The sequence below is a fragment of the Chanodichthys erythropterus genome, chromosome 13 (genome assembly GCF_024489055.1).
Source record: "Chanodichthys erythropterus isolate Z2021 chromosome 13, ASM2448905v1, whole genome shotgun sequence".
Taxonomy (NCBI): Eukaryota; Metazoa; Chordata; class Actinopteri; order Cypriniformes; family Xenocyprididae; genus Chanodichthys; species Chanodichthys erythropterus.
Window position 1 is genome coordinate 15,043,947 of NC_090233.1, and position 16,711 is coordinate 15,060,657.

The following is a 16,711-nucleotide window of genomic DNA, read 5'->3' on the forward strand; positions in this document are numbered from 1 at the left end:
TCAATTCTGACTTTATATCTCACAATTCTGACTTTATATTTCTCAATTCTGACTTTATACCTCACAATTCTGACTTTACATCTCAATTCTGACTTTATATCTCAATTCTGACTTTATATCTCACAATTCTGACTTTATATCTCAATTCTGACTTTATATCTCAATTCTGACTTTACATCTCAATTCTGACTTTATATCTCAATTCTGACTTTATATCTCAATTCTGACTTTATATCTCGCAATTCTGACTTTATATCTCAATTCTGACTTTACATCTCAATTCTGACTTTATATCTCGCAATTCTGACTTTATATCTCAATTCTGACTTTACATCTCAATTCTGACTTTATATCTCGCAATTCTGACTTTATATCTTAATTTTGACTTTATATCTCGCAATTCTGACTTTATATCTCAATTCTTACTTTATATCTCAATTCTGACTTTATATCTCGCAATTCTGACTTTATATCTCAATTCTAACTTTATATCTCACAATTCTGACTTTATATCTTAATTTTGACTTTATATCTCACAATTCTGACTTTATATCTCACAATTCTGACTTTATATCTCAATTCTAACTTTATATCTCAATTCTAACTTTATATCTCACAATTCTGACTTTATATCTTAATTTTGACTTTATATCTCACAATTCTGACTTTATATCTCACAATTCTGACTTTATATCTCAATTCTAACTTTATATCTCAATTCTAACTTTATATCTCAATTCTAACTTTATATCTCAATTCTGACTTTATATCTCAATTCTGACTTTATATCTCAATTCTGACTTTATATCTCAATTCTGACTTTATATCTCAATTCTGACTTTATATCTCAATTCTAACTTTATATCTCAATTCTGACTTTATATCTCAATTCTGACTTTATATCTCACAATTCTGACTTTATATCTCACAATTCTGACTTTATATCTTAATTCTGACTTTATATCTCAATTCTAACTTTATATCTCAATTCTAACTTTATATCTCAATTCTGACTTTATATCTCAATTCTGACTTTATATCTCACAATTCTAACTTTAGATCTCACAAGTCTGACTTTATATCTCAAAATTCTGACTTTATAACTCAATTCTGACTTTATATCTCACAATTCTGACTTTATATCTTAATTCTGACTTTATATCTCACAATTTTAACTTTAGATCTCACAAGTCTGACTTTATATCTCAAAATTCTGACTTTATAACTCAATTCTGACTTTATATCTCACAATTCTGACTTTATATTTCTCAATTCTGACTTTATATCTCAATTCTGACTTTATATCTCACAATTCTGACTTTATATCTTGCAATATATCTAGTCGTTTTAGTCCAGAACTGCGCTTGGAGAATTTACGACAGTGTGATTCACTGAAGGAACCTGCAGGGGGAGCTTCGCAAATCTTACTGAGTTCTGCTTTAAAAACAAAGATAATTATAGGTTATCAATGCAATTCTGAAATCTTTATCTCATGTCTCTTTTCTCACAATATCCAATCAATACATTTGATTTTCATTTCAATCACAAACCATTTTTGTTTTTTGTTTTTATGCAACAATCTGTATCGTATCATGCCGCTGACAAACCAACTGACCAAATAAGATCTGACTCACTCTAATCACTAATTAAAACAGGCATCACTAACCACGAGACCCGTGTCTCCCTAAACACAAGTCAGGTTCACTTCAGCAAGTGGTCTCTGAATGGGAAGTGTTACACGTGTATTGAGTGCCTGAAATTGAATGTCTATCGTTATAAGAGTCCAGATGGCGTCTCTGTGGAGCGGTGAGCTGTTAGTGAGTGACGAGACAGCAGCACAACATACACTGACACATCACACGGCTTTATGGATGTCACGGAATTCATTAAGCACAGACAAATCATGAATAATAGTTTCACAACTGTCGTTTTGTTTTATTAGGGTCATTTAATGTTGAAATCTAAGGTGACATTGGATAGTCTTTGTCAAGCTATGAACTACACAACACTTGTTTGCATCAAGAAATATTAGTATCTCTGTTTAGTGCTTTGGTAGCAGTTACAGTTTACTAACTATGGAAGCTTGTTTCCACCACTAAATATAAATAAATAAATAAATAAATAAATAAATAAATAAATAAATAAATAAATAAATAAATAAATAAATAAATAAATAAGTTAATTGCAACTTTTTATCTCACAATTATGAAATTTAAACTTGCAGTTGTGTCTTATAAAGTCAGAATTGCACATTTGCAATTCTGACTTTCTATCTCAATTCTGACTTTATATCTCACAATTCTGACTTTATATCTCAATTCTGACTTTATATCTCACAATTCTGACTTTATATCTCAATTCTGACTTTATATCTCACAATTCTGACTTTATATCTCACAATTCTGACTTTATATCTCAATTCTGACTTTATAACTCAATTCTGACTTTATATCTCGCAATTCTGACTTTATATCTCAATTCTGACTTTATATAACGCAATTCTGACTTTATATCTCGCAATTCTGACTTTATATAACACAAATCTGACTTTATATGATGTAATTCTGACTTTATATCTCACAATTCTGACATTATAACTCAATTCTGACTTTATATCGCGCAATTCTGACTTTATATCTCACAATTCTGACTTTATATCTCACAATTCTGACTTTATATCTCGCAATTCTGACTTTATATCTCGAAATTCTGACCTTATATGATGCAATTCTGACTTTATATGATGTAATTCTGACTTTATATCTCACAATTCTGACATTATAACTCAATTCTGACTTTAGAACTCAATTCTGACTTTATATCTCAATTCTGACTTTATATCTCAATTCTGACTTTATATCTCGCAATTCTGGCTTTATATCTCGAAATTCTGACTTTATATCTCAATTCTGACTTTATATCTCGCAATTCTGACTTTATATCTCAATTCTGACTTTATATCTCACAATTCTGACTTTATATCTCAATTATAACTTTATATCTCAATTCTGACTTTATATCTCACAATTCTGACTTTATATCTCACAATTCTGACTTTATATCTCAATTCTGACTTTATATCTCAATTCTGACTTTATATCTCACAATTCTGACTTTATATCTCAATTCTGACTTTATATCTCAATTCTGACTTTATATCTCAATTCTGACTTTATATCTCACAATTCTGACTTTATATCTCAATTCTGACTTTATATCTCACAATTCTGACTTTATATCTCAATTCTGACTTTATATCTCAATTCTGACTTTATATCTCACAATTCTGACTTTATATCTCAATTCTGACTTTATATCTCACAATTCTGACTTTATATCTCAATTCTGACTTTATATCTCAATTCTGACTTTATATCTCAATTCTGACTTTATATCTCAATTCTAACTTTATATCTCAATTCTGACTTTATATCTCAATTCTGACTTTATATCTCAATTCTGACTTTATATCTCAATTCTGACTTTATATCTCACAATTCTGACTTTATATCTCACAATTCTGACATTATAACTCAATTCTGACTTTATATCGCGCAATTCTGACTTTATATGATGCAATTCTGACTTTATATGATGTAATTCTGACTTTATATCTCACAATTCTGACATTATAACTCAATTCTGACTTTAGAACTCAATTCTGACTTTATATCTCAATTCTGACTTTATATCTCGCAATTCTGACTTTATATCTCAATTCTGACTTTATATCTCGCAATTCTGGCTTTATATCTCGAAATTCTGACTTTATATCTCAATTCTGACTTTATATCTCACAATTCTGACTTTATATCTCAATTCTGACTTTATATCTCACAATTCTGACTTTATATCTCAATTATAACTTTATATCTCAATTCTGACTTTATATCTCACAATTCTGACTTTATATCTCACAATTCTGACTTTATATCTCAATTCTGACTTTATATCTCACAATTCTGACTTTATATCTCAATTCTGACTTTATATCTCAATTCTGACTTTATATCTCAATTCTGACTTTATATCTCGCAAATCTGACTTTATATCTCAATTCTGACTTTATATCTCAATTCTGACTTTATATCTTGCAATTCACTTTATATCTCAATTCTGACTTTATATCTCACAATTCTGACTTTATATCTCAATTCTGACTTTATATCTCAATTCTGACTTTATATCTCACAATTCTGACTTTATATCTCAATTCTAACTTTATATCTCAATTCTGACTTTATATCTCAATTCTAACTTTATATCTCAATTCTGACTTTATATCTCAATTCTTACTTTATATCTCAATTCTGACTTTATATCTCAATTCTAACTTTATATCTCAATTCTGACTTTATATCTCAATTCTGACTTTATATCTCACAATTCTGACTTTATATCTCAATTCTGACTTTATATCTCAATTCTGACTTTATATCTCACAATTCTGACTTTATATCTCGCAATTCTGACTTTATATCTCAATTCTGACTTTATATCTCCATTCTGACTTTATATCTCACAATTCTGACTTTATATCTCAATTCTGACTATATATCTCAATTCTGACTTTATATCTCAATTCTAACTTTATATCTCAATTCTGACTTTATATCTCACAATTCTGACTTTATATCTCAATTCTGACTTTATATCTCAATTCTGACTTTATATCTCAATTCTGACTTTATATCTCACAATTCTGACTTTATATCTCACAATTCTGACTTTATATCTCAATTCTGACTTTATATCTCACAATTCTGACTTTATATCTCACAATTCTGACTTTATATCTCACAATTCTGACTTTATATCTCAATTCTGACTATATATCTCACAATTCTGACTTTATAACATGTAATTCTGACTTTATAGCATGTAATTCTGACTTCATATCATGCAATTTGTGAATTTCTGAATTGTGATATATAAACGTGCAATTGTCAGGAAAAAAAGTCAGAATTGTGAGATAAAAAGTCGCAATTACCTTTTTTCTTTTTTTATTTCATGTCAGAAACAAGCTTCCATAACCCTAGCCTTTGCCAGGGCAAGAATTAATGATTGAATGAATAAATACGATTTGTGATGGATCTGTGAGATGACATAATTCTCTCTGTGTTTTTGTGTGAAGCTGGAGGCATGTTTGTCCGTCAGCCAGATTCTGGATCAGATATGGATGACGACACACAACTCAAGTTCTACACGGAGCACAGGGGCCGTCGCCGCAGCAAAGGTAACCACATTCATTTACACCAGTCATTTTACACATCAAACCATAATAAAGATGTTGTAATGCATGAGTTCCAAAACACTGAAATATCACATAAATAAAATATGTTAGGGTTAATAATGTGGATAAAGATCACTAGCCAATAAAGATTTTCTTTTTTGCATCTCTTGAGTCATAATTCATTGTCATTTTAAGGCACCTTCCACCAACAAATCTTTTAATGAGTGAGTATTCTTTTACAGCAATTGTCAGCCAAAATATGTGAAATATGTGTGATTGTTCTGCACAGTCAAATATTGCACATAGCAATCATACTGCAATATGCACGTGTGCAGAAAGCAAGCTAAAATATGTTAAAGTCATACATATAACAAGACAAACATTTACAGCAACCTCACTTCAATACTTCTAAATCAAAAGCAACAGTCGACAGAGACATGAAAAGAATGACAAGGCTGTATGAAATTCTCTGAGACAAGGTCCTAGAATCAGAAATGCTTGACAGAAGCCTTTGAAATGAGCAAAGACATTAAAAGAGCAACAATTTAGTGGTTTATTATAGCCAAATTATTGTCACACAGCCAGACTCTACACTGTCGACATAATAACGGACATGACTGAACGCAGCTTAAACCTTGCTTTCTACCATTTCAATTATGATTCAAAATACAGTAGAAAATGCAGCAGACAGGTTTGCAGATTGAATATGGTATAAACCAGGTTTATTATTGTTAGTTAAAACTAAAACCGTATTTGTTATTTGAAATAAAACGTATTGCATTTCAGCTAGTTGGCAACATTTCTCATTTTTGTATAGTTTAACTTGAAGTATTAAAATAACTAAAACTAACAAAAATATATATGAACAAAAACTATAATAGTAAATCAATGATATCAAAACAACACTGGTTTAAACGTCCACGATTTAATGTTAAAACTGAGGTTCATGAATTCATGCAGCAGTTTGCATCACATAACTAAGTGAAGCCAAACTGGAAATGGATTTGGCTGGAACAAAGGTCTGTCTATGCAAAGCAGCTCACCGTGTCTACATAAACGGAGGAGGGAAAAATCAGTCACTTCCCGTTGTTATTTTATCAGGTTTGAGAGACAAACAACTCCTGGTAGAGATGATTAGCTCAGCGTGTAGCGTCAGAGTCCTGCAGTCGCAGTCATCTATCACCAGCTTTCAAAACGGCCCTCTGAGAATTTATGACGACGCACAAAGCAGCACCTCAGAAGAGACGCACATCACTGTTCACACTGACATCGCTTTCACACCGTTTCATTGCAAAATGGTGAATTTAATACCAAAAATCGACCATATAAATTATAACAGCGTTCTGAAACCCAGAGTTATGCCTACCTGCAGCAGACAGCACATGTTTTCACAGGATTGTAAATGCATAAATAAATATTTTCTAAAGGTCATGAACATTTTTACTCAACACAAGCTATTAGAAATACGTGCCTCTACCTACAGTACATTTTTGAAAAAAAAAAAAAAAAAAAAAAAAAAATTATTACAGTGGCAGATTATAGATTAATTAAGACTTTTTTTTTTTTTTTTTCGTGCACAATAGAGGAGAGTGGGGTAAGATGAGGCATTTTTTATTTATGTGGTTCTCAAGATAAGGGAAAATGAGGCAGAAGTACAATGAAAGTATTTAAAGTAATTTCTGGATGTTTCCTATCATTTTAAATGACCAGAATACATCTATGCTATGAAGTGTTCCTCTGGCTCAATTTACCCCAGTTATAGGTTGAGCCGAGTCAGTAGGTGGGTGTAAACTGACCATCGAACTGAATCTGAATCAAACTCATGTGAAATTTTAAAGATAATGTTCCTATTTTTTTAAGAAAAAATAATTTAATAATCAATTTCCTTTTACAAATATTCTTTGTTAAAATATTTTACAATTTTTTTTAAGCTAAATTAAACAACATAAAACCAACCAAATGAAGTTGAAATTTCAGCATGTTTGTTTGCATTTCTGAAACAATATGTTGAACATCAAAGATGTAATCTTCCCATAAACAGACTAAATGGAGAGTTTGTTGAGTAAAATTAAATAATAACTACATAAGAATGAATAAATGTCACTGAAACTAATAAACATTTTAGTCAAAATGTTCTTGACATGGTAGCTTTTCTGCAATGTTGACCATGTTAGGCCATTAGAGACTACAGGTGGAGAGATATATATGATTAAACTTCCTCTGGTTCGTATCAGAGAAGGATTTGGTGGACTTGTACACTGTTCCTATCAAATAAACTAAAAAAATAAAGATAAACTGAACCAGTTGTGTAATATTACACTGAAATGACACCAGTTTATACTTCAGATTTAACTTAAATTCATTGCGTTATGATGGGGTAAGTTAAAACATTGGCTCAATTTACCCCACAGCATTGGCTCACTTTGCCCCATAGCTGACATATTAGGAAAATCTAGCTACAGTAGCTTACCAATTCAGAATAATATTTAGCTTGCATGGTTTTATACGTTGCTAAATCACCGATATGCATCATAAATATTTTTAGACCTGGACAAATTTGCTTTGATGAAACAGCCGTTTCATCTGTTCTGTTAAAATCTTACTTTGACAAGCCAAAAACAGTTTTTAAAGTAAATAAGAGACTTCCACTCCTCCCATGCGCTTCTCCTTTTCACAGTCTGGCAGAAATGATGGGTGGTTTTAAAATGTATGGTCACATGACAATAAAATGGTACGGTCGCCAAGATACAGGGGGTGGGTCAACTTACCCACTGGCTCATCTTACCCCACTCTACCCTACTATGTTATGAGCTTGAAACAGTTTTATCACAGTTCATGATTGGTAAACCAACACATTATGAGGTTTGTATCACATTGCTGTTCTGACATAGTAAACTTGCTCGGAAGCTCAGGTGAGTCCAGCGATGCTCTTGTGATGTGAAATCCCGTCAAACACAAGTCATGATAAAAGAGATCAAGGACATGTACAAGCAACTACAATTGCATCTTTACTTCAGGAAATGTGTTTTTATCTCACGTTGGCTTTTGTTAACACTATCGGTCAGGTTTAGGGTAGGTGCTACGTTATTTTCATTTCATTTCCAATCTGCCTCGATATAAAACAAAGACATAAAACACTGGCAGATTCACATTCATCTGTGTCGGATAAAACTGAAACACTTTTACTGCCACTCACGGGATATTTCACTTTGAAAGTGATGCAAAATGTGCAAGAAGCAATGCAAATGCAGAAATGTTTTTTTTTTGTTTCAACCTCATGCAATTTCCATCACATCTCAGATTATGTAGCCTACTGTGTACTGACGTAGTGGATAATTTGTTTTATTATCATTATTACTGACATGTATTTGTGCTGCTAAAACTAACATCATAGCTAACATTTATAAATACTCCTGAATATCCAAAACTAAATCATAATTTCTTTGGCAATTATACATGTTTTTCATTATTATTTTTTCACACATCTTCTTAAAATAGGATACACTCTTCATTGGCTTCACTCACACTTTCCTTTTGAGAACTCTAATGATCTTAATATCCTTTAATTATGTTTTTATATATATATATATATATATATATATATATATATATATATATATATATATATATATATATATATATCTATATATATATATATATATATATATATATATAAATAAAGTACAGTCCAAAAGTTTGGAACCACTAAGATTTTTAAAGTTTTTAAAAGAAGTTTCGTCTGCTCACCAAGGCTACATTTATTTAATTAAAAATACAGTAAAAACAGTAATATTGTGAAATATTATTACAATTTAAAATAACTGTTTTCTATTTGAATATATTTGACAAAGTAATTTATTCCTGTGATCAAAGCTGAATTTTCAGCATCATTACTCCAGTCTTCAGTGTCACATGATCCTTCAGAAATCATTCTAATATGCTGATCTGCTGCTCAAGAAACATTTAATGTGTACAATTGTACAAAATATTTGTGTACAATATTTTTTTCAGGATTATTTGATGAATAGAAAGTTCAAAAGAACAGTGTTTATCTGAAATCTAATCTTTTGTAACATTATAAATGTCTTTACTGCCACTTTTGATTGATTTCATGCATCCTTGCTGAATAAAAGTATTCATTTCTATAATTTCTTTTCAAAAATATTAAAATAAAAATTCTTCCTGACCCCAAACTTTTGAACGGTAGTGTATAATGCTACAGAAGCTTTGTATTTCAGATAAATGCTGTTCTTTTGAACTTTATATTCATCAAGGAATCCTGAAAAAAAAGTACACAACTGTTTTCAACATTGAAAATAATCATAAATGTTTATTGAGCAGCAAATCATCATATTAGAATGATTTCTGAAGGATCATGTGACACTGAAGACTGGAGTAATGATGCTGAAAATTCAGCTTTGATCACAGAAATAAATTACTTTGTCAAATATATTTAAATAGTACACAGTTATTTTAAATTGTAATAATAATTCACAATATTATTGTTTTTTAATGTATTTTTAATTAAAAAAAAATCTTGGTAACAAATTTCCAAGATTTTATGGTTTTAATTTGACCTTAAAGGGTTAGTTCACCCAAAAATGAAAATAATGTCATTTATTACTCACCCTCATGTCGTTCCACACCCGTAAGACCTTCATTCATCTTCAGAACACAAATTAAGATATTTTTGATGAAATCCGATGGCTCAGTGAGGCCTGCATAGCCAGCAATGACATTTCATCTCTCAAGATCCATTAATGTACTAAACACATATTTAAATCAGTTCATGTGAGTACAGCGGTTCAATATTAATATTATAAAGCCATGAGAATATTTTTGGTGCAGTAAAAAAACAAAATAACGACTTATATAGTGATGGCCGATTTCAAAACACTGCTTCAGGAAGATTTGGAGCGTTATGAATCTTTTGTGTCGAATCATGATTCGGATCGCGTCTCAAACCGCTAAACTGCTGAAATCATGTGACTTTGGTGCTCCGAATCATGATTCGACACAAATAGAATTTTCATTTTTGGATGAACTAACCCTTTAATAAAACTTACTGACTCACTAGCTAACTAAATAAATGTAATAAATCTATCTAATTAAATAAATGAATAAATAAACAAACAAACAAACACAAAGGCCTGGTTTCACAAACAGGGCTTGTCCTAAGCCAGGATTAGATCTTAGTTCAATAATCATATTTAAGTTAAGTAAAGTAAAGTATTTAAAAAATAAATAAATTAAAAAAAAAACATTTCTGGTGTGCGTCTTGAGATAAAACAATGACAAGGACAATGACTAGTCTTGGACTAGCTTAAGCATTGTCTGTGAAACCAGGAGAGTCACAAGGCTGGTTAGCATGAGCATATATATATATATATATATATATATATATATATATACACACACACACACACACAGTGAAAGAGTTTGAATGTGAGATTGAAAATGGCCATTGATAAACAGCCCTTAGACAGACTGAAGTATTACTTTAAGTCATTGTTTTGCAGACAGACACAGAAAGCGAACAGAAGCGCAGCAGAAATAAGCAGACTGGCTGTGTTTCTAGTTTTATGTGTATATTTATATGTGTTTGTTTGTCTAATCAGTGGTTGTCATGTTTTCTGTGCATGCATGAGCGTTATCATTGCACAGCCAGTAGTGTTGCTGAGCATTGTGTGAAAGATGCTCTCTAGCATGAAGTGTGAAGGACACACAAGTGTGAAGCTCTGCTAAGCTTCGTCAAGGACTTGCTCGTTCACTTCTGAAACCCAAGAGAGAGAGAGAGAGAGAGAGAGAGAGAAGAGTGTGTGCTTGTGTTCATATGCTGTTATGTTGGTACATATGCTAATGCAGTCTTTAACAGTGATTGCAGCCTGTTTCACGTTTAAAGATGTGTCATTGTACCCTGTTATTTCAGTGACTGTTAAATGATTAAACACTGTAATATTCCTCCCATTATGCATTAGGTTCTTTATGTACTGTATTATTTATCATTATTTAAATACTAAACTTTTTCTTTTTTCTTTTTTTTTCACCTTAAAAAAGCAGTAATTTCAGCTAATACTATGCAAACAAACACATAGAGGATGCATCTTAGATTAGTGGACAATAAACATGGGATATTAAATCATGATTCTTAGTACCCCTAAATATACAGTAAATTTGTGGGTACCAATAACTAATTGTATAATCCCTACAAACCCAAATGCACTATATTATTTCAATCCTGTCACAGCTGCTTTGAATGTACTTAAATAGGTTGAACTATACAGTTTCAGTGTGTTTGCTTATAAATCACACATTGCATTTGGAAGAACAAGTTGATAAATCATTTCAAAACAATCCTGTTAAATGTTTTTGTACCACATCACTTTATGCATGATTAATGTAGGTTTCTTATTCAGAATTCGGCTCTTATTAAAAAAAAACAGCATGTCTGTAAGTTAATATTAAGTAACTAATCCAAATCACAGAACTACTGCATCACCAAAGCACACACAGTAAAGGTGTTGTATTCCTGAATGATTCAGTGTTTTTGAACACATTGGTTAAGTGAATAATTCAATGACTCACTCATAAAAACAGGTGTAACAATGTAACGGTTGTTTAAAAATGCATAAAATAAAGTATACACGTATAATATAAGGATTCAAGAAAGATTCACTAATGTAGCCTATAGCCAAGTATAGAGTTATTTCTTTATTCTTTTACTGTAAAATACATGAATTTAGTTTAGGCCTATATCATTTGATGCACCGATCGAAATTACTGCAAATTTGTGGCCAAAACGATATTTTTTGTTTTCGATCGAAATAGTTTTGGAGGGCTGAAATCATTGACCGAAACAGTGAGGTTTGTAGTTTCTCCTCACGTTTTGACTGTTTTCTAATTCATGCACATCGTGGATAAACCACAAATATGTCAATTTTCTTTTTTAATTTATTGATAGCCTATATGTATTTTCAAGATCAATCTTTCAGTCTCTGGTTTTTTTTTTTCTGTTTATGCTTGAACAAAACTTCACTAAAATTTGTATCACACCCACCAAATAATAACAATAAACTCTGCTTTAATATGAAACAAAGTCTTTCTCAAGGTTTAAATTCGATTGTTTTTTTTTTTTTTTCACTTCTTTTCTCAGAATTAAGAGATACAAAGTCCAATTCTGAAGGGGAAAAGACTGACTTTTTTTCTCAGAATTGCAAGTTTATATCTCACAATAACTTTCTGCATGCATTTGAGACTTTATTTCATGCAATTCTGAGGGGGGAAAGTCAGAATTGAGAGATAAATTTGCAGTTACCTTTTTTATTGCTCAGTGACGAAAAAACAATTTCTTCCATAGCGCCTCAGGCTCAGCTCAGACAAGCATGAACTAATAATCTCTTCCTCTTTACTACTATTACAGCAGCAGGTAAACATGAATGAACAGCAGAAAGAATGTTGAAAGATAAAGAACAACTTCCCAAAATGTATCACGTATCAAACTATTGCGTCTTAAAATATTGCGTAATCGATCAATCAGTGTTTCAACCGCAGAAAGATGACAACAAAACAGCTTGAGAACAATGTCAAGTAATGTCACATTTACCTAAGAAAGGCCATTCAATGACCATAAACTGGATAGTTAGCTAGAAATAATCCTAAAATATCATTTCATATACAGCACTGTATATTCATTATATTTTGACTTAACCTGTTGTTGTCTTCGTTAATGTTAATGTTAAGTATAAAGCCATCATTTAAATGTTTATATTTAACCAACAAATTGGAGTAGAAACAATTATATTAAAATGTGTATATAAACCATCCTTATAGCTAAATGTTTTATTTTCAAACTTTTATTTGATTGTTGATTATTAAATGCATTTTATTTAATTCATTGATTAACCAAATTTATTTCCGTTTTCCGTTTAGGTTTTTGACTAAACTAATAGGCCATTTTAATTTGTTTCGGTAAAAAAACGAGGGGCCCCGTCTCGTGCTTTGCTGGGGGGCCTGACAGATGTGCGGTACGCCACTGCATACATACATACATCAGTTTACATCTGTGTATATATAACTCATTGTTAATGCATTACTAATGGGACTTTAGTGTGAAGTATTACCAAATAATGTTTTATTTTAAGATGCATTACCTTGCATCACACACACCAAGATCTATGAAATAATGTGCGTTATCAGTATCATGTTTTTGTTTTTTTGTTTGTTTATTTGAAAGCGGCCCAGTTACTCATGAGTTCAAGACCTCTTCCAGATGGCAACTTCATTTCATTTTTGTTTATTTACACTTTTGTTTACCTGTGTCCATACCCAACTGTTTCTAATCCACATGGTCAGCCTCCATCATCTGGTTTTTGAAAATATCTTCTTGATCTCCAGTCGAGATTGTGCTAATAATCGTGGGCTGACTGCAACATCTAGGAACAGATTGTTCTGGAAGAGATGTGGGATACTGTGAATGTTTCACTGTGAGGAAGGAGCCAGGTGTGACCCCTCAGAGGAGTGACAACAAAACAAACACAAGCATATGTGAGATGTTTGGTTACAGCCTACCGAAATCTCAGCTTCTTGAAGTTTGCTTAAAGAGAGTTACTTCCATGTTTCATTTCACCCCACCAAGCCCTCTATAACTCATAGTTTCCAAGCAACTGTTATATATTATTTTTAGGCTAACTCTGTTATCTAAGTCATGTTGGATAATGATGAAAACCCATTATCTGTTTCTCTGCATAAAGAAGTCTTAACAAGGACTTTTAAACTTTGCTAATTAAAGAATAAAACAAATAGAAAGTTTATTTGCTTGTGAAGGCCTCCAATATGTTCATAAGAATAACATTTCTCAGGCATTTATTGTTACCTGTTCATTATTACAGGCTGTTCTTTGACTTTATCCTGCAGGATATCCAAAGCATCTGATATTCACTGAGGTTGTCAAACCCTGTTTGTCATTTCTCAGTAGATGTGGACGTTTCAGCTTTAGTTTAACCTCTGTCTCTCAGATGAATCGCTGCAGTTAAGCTATTCTTTCTATGTTACATAAATCAGATCGTCATCATTGAGCTTTGAGACATGGGAATAAATACTCACTCCCACGTCCACTCTACAGGGAGCTCGAGGATTCAATTTATAGACAGGCTGTCCTCAGACAACATCGGGACGCTTGTTTTTCGTCATGTTATTGTTATATTAGAGGGGCTCAATGTATAGTCTGTATATCACTGTATTTTTAGGGGTTCAAGCGCTGTAACTCTATTGTGATTGTAAAAATTTCCAAGAAATTGAAACTTTGAAGGCTGGTAGTACTCACAATGTCTACAAGGTCACCAAGGCTCACCCTGATTGACCAAACGGGGGCGCTAAAGCACTCAAAAGTATGAAATCGCTCATAACTCCTGAAATGTTAGACACAGGCTCAAGTGTCTTATATCGTTGGTATTCGCCCTTTTTGTATTTTCGATTTATTTTAAAAACCCACTTTTGCGAACTAGTCCTAAGTTTTTGACCCAATCGGAACCAAACCAGTGCAGCGAGATTCTCTGGAGTCCGATTGTCAGTAGTTATCAAAAAAAGCTGAAATTTCGATTCACGATCTCTAAGGGCCACCAAAATGTTTGAGGTTGGTGGAGCCACTTTTACTAAACTGGTTATAACTTGTGAACGGAATGAGATATTTTCAACTATGTAAGAGCTCATTCTGTGATTGTGTGAACTACTTCACTGTTAGTCCGGTCGACTTGAAAATTGTCATGTCTTCGTCCAAGGTGCCATGATTGTCTGTGAAGACATTGTCGTATCTCAAAAAATGGCTGCCATGAGCCAATTGTCACAGATCCCTTGTTTCCCTGGACTTCATTTCCCATGATCCTCCTGTTCTCCACACCTGCACTCACTTCCCTCGTCATCTCCCCATCATCACGGATCACCTGCACCTGGACTCTGTTATCAGCACTCCCTTTATATTGCACTCACTCCCTTCACTCATTGTCCGTTCTCTGTTTTGCTAAGTGTATGTTTGGTGTTCCTTGCCTGAGTTTATTAAAGTGGTGTCTATATTTGTGGAAATCCGTATCTGCCTCATCCATCTACCAGTACACGTAACACCAATGAAGTTTGAGCAGCTGTCAGACAAGGTTAACGGAGGCCGATCAGAACGAAACTCACTGTGCCTGTTTGACTCATGGCCTTAGAGACATGCGAGAAATTCAAAAGAAATCGGCCACCGGGGGGCGCCTTCACATTTTCCACATGCATAAAGGATCATGTATCGTGTGATTTTTCGCCCATGACATTCGTAGTGAATGGTAGAACTCCTCATTCTGAGCAGCTTTGCCTCTAGAACCGCCACTGTCCATTGAATCGTTTGTTAAATATTGGAGATTATTTCAAAAACCTAGTCTTAGGTTTTTGGCTCAACTTCATTAACTGTTAAAATGCTTTATAAACCATACATTTGCTATGGTAAATTACCTGTATTGGCTGTAAATGGTCTTTTCCATCTATGATCAAGGTGGTTACAGGCTTGCTAATTAAAACATTACACCTTTTTACGCAAGTGTTTAAAGGGCCTTAAAGCATTTGAAATCCAATAATTGCTATATTTTTATATTATTTTCAAATTATTGTTGTCATTATTAAAATGAATTGATTCCTTTATTCAGCAAGGATACATTAAATTGCACAAAAGTGACAGTAAAAACATTCATAATGTTATAAATACATTCTATTTGAAATAGAAGCTATTATTTTCTGTTCATAAAAGAATCCTGGAAGAAAATCATCACAGTTTCCACAAACATATGTCTGTTTTCAACATTGATAATAATCATAAATGTTTCTTGAGCAGCAAATCATCATATTAGAATGATTTCTGAAGGATCATGTGACACTGAAGACTGGAGTAATGATGCTGAAAATTCAGCTTTAAATTACACTTTACTAAATATTCACATGGAAAACATCTATTTCAGATTGCAATAATATTTCACATTTTTACTATATTTTTGATCAAATAAATGCAGCCTTGGTGAGCAGAAACTGAAAAATAATCTTACCGACCCCAAAACTTTAAACAGTAGTGTATATTTAGGAAAGAGCACAAGCTTGTCTGATGATGGTGGAAGGTACAGGGCTCAGCGAGGGTCCATGTGATGGTGAGACGTCGTGTGAAATCACTGCATGAGACGGATCTGATCATGTTCTTCTGTCTGTTCCCACAGGCTGCCCACAGAGTCCCATGAGCAAAGCCACGTTAACCCTGATCACCGTCTGCACGTGTGTGGTGGCGGTCGTGTACGGCACGCAGACGTCCTGTCCCCTCACCGTCAAGGTCACGCTCCACGTTCCTGAGCACTTCATCGCTGACGGTGAGCAATCTATGGGTGCATCTCATGAAACCTCTCGAGAATGTCATGAACTTTATTTTAAGACCAGACTTTTTACTGCATTACAGTAGATTCACTTCAG

General features: G+C 32.6%; 1 protein-coding gene across 1 annotated transcript in view; it reads left to right on the forward strand.

Annotated features, from left to right (window-relative positions):
• The window catches only part of LOC137033835 (astrotactin-2-like), a 460,374-nt gene that overhangs the window by 246,195 nt on the left and 197,468 nt on the right, over positions 1–16,711 (forward strand). The window contains exons 5-6 of the mRNA XM_067406219.1: positions 5,135–5,236; positions 16,465–16,611. Of these exons, the coding sequence (XP_067262320.1) occupies positions 5,135–5,236; positions 16,465–16,611 (249 nt within the window). The remainder of the gene's footprint in view (positions 1–5,134; positions 5,237–16,464; positions 16,612–16,711) is intronic.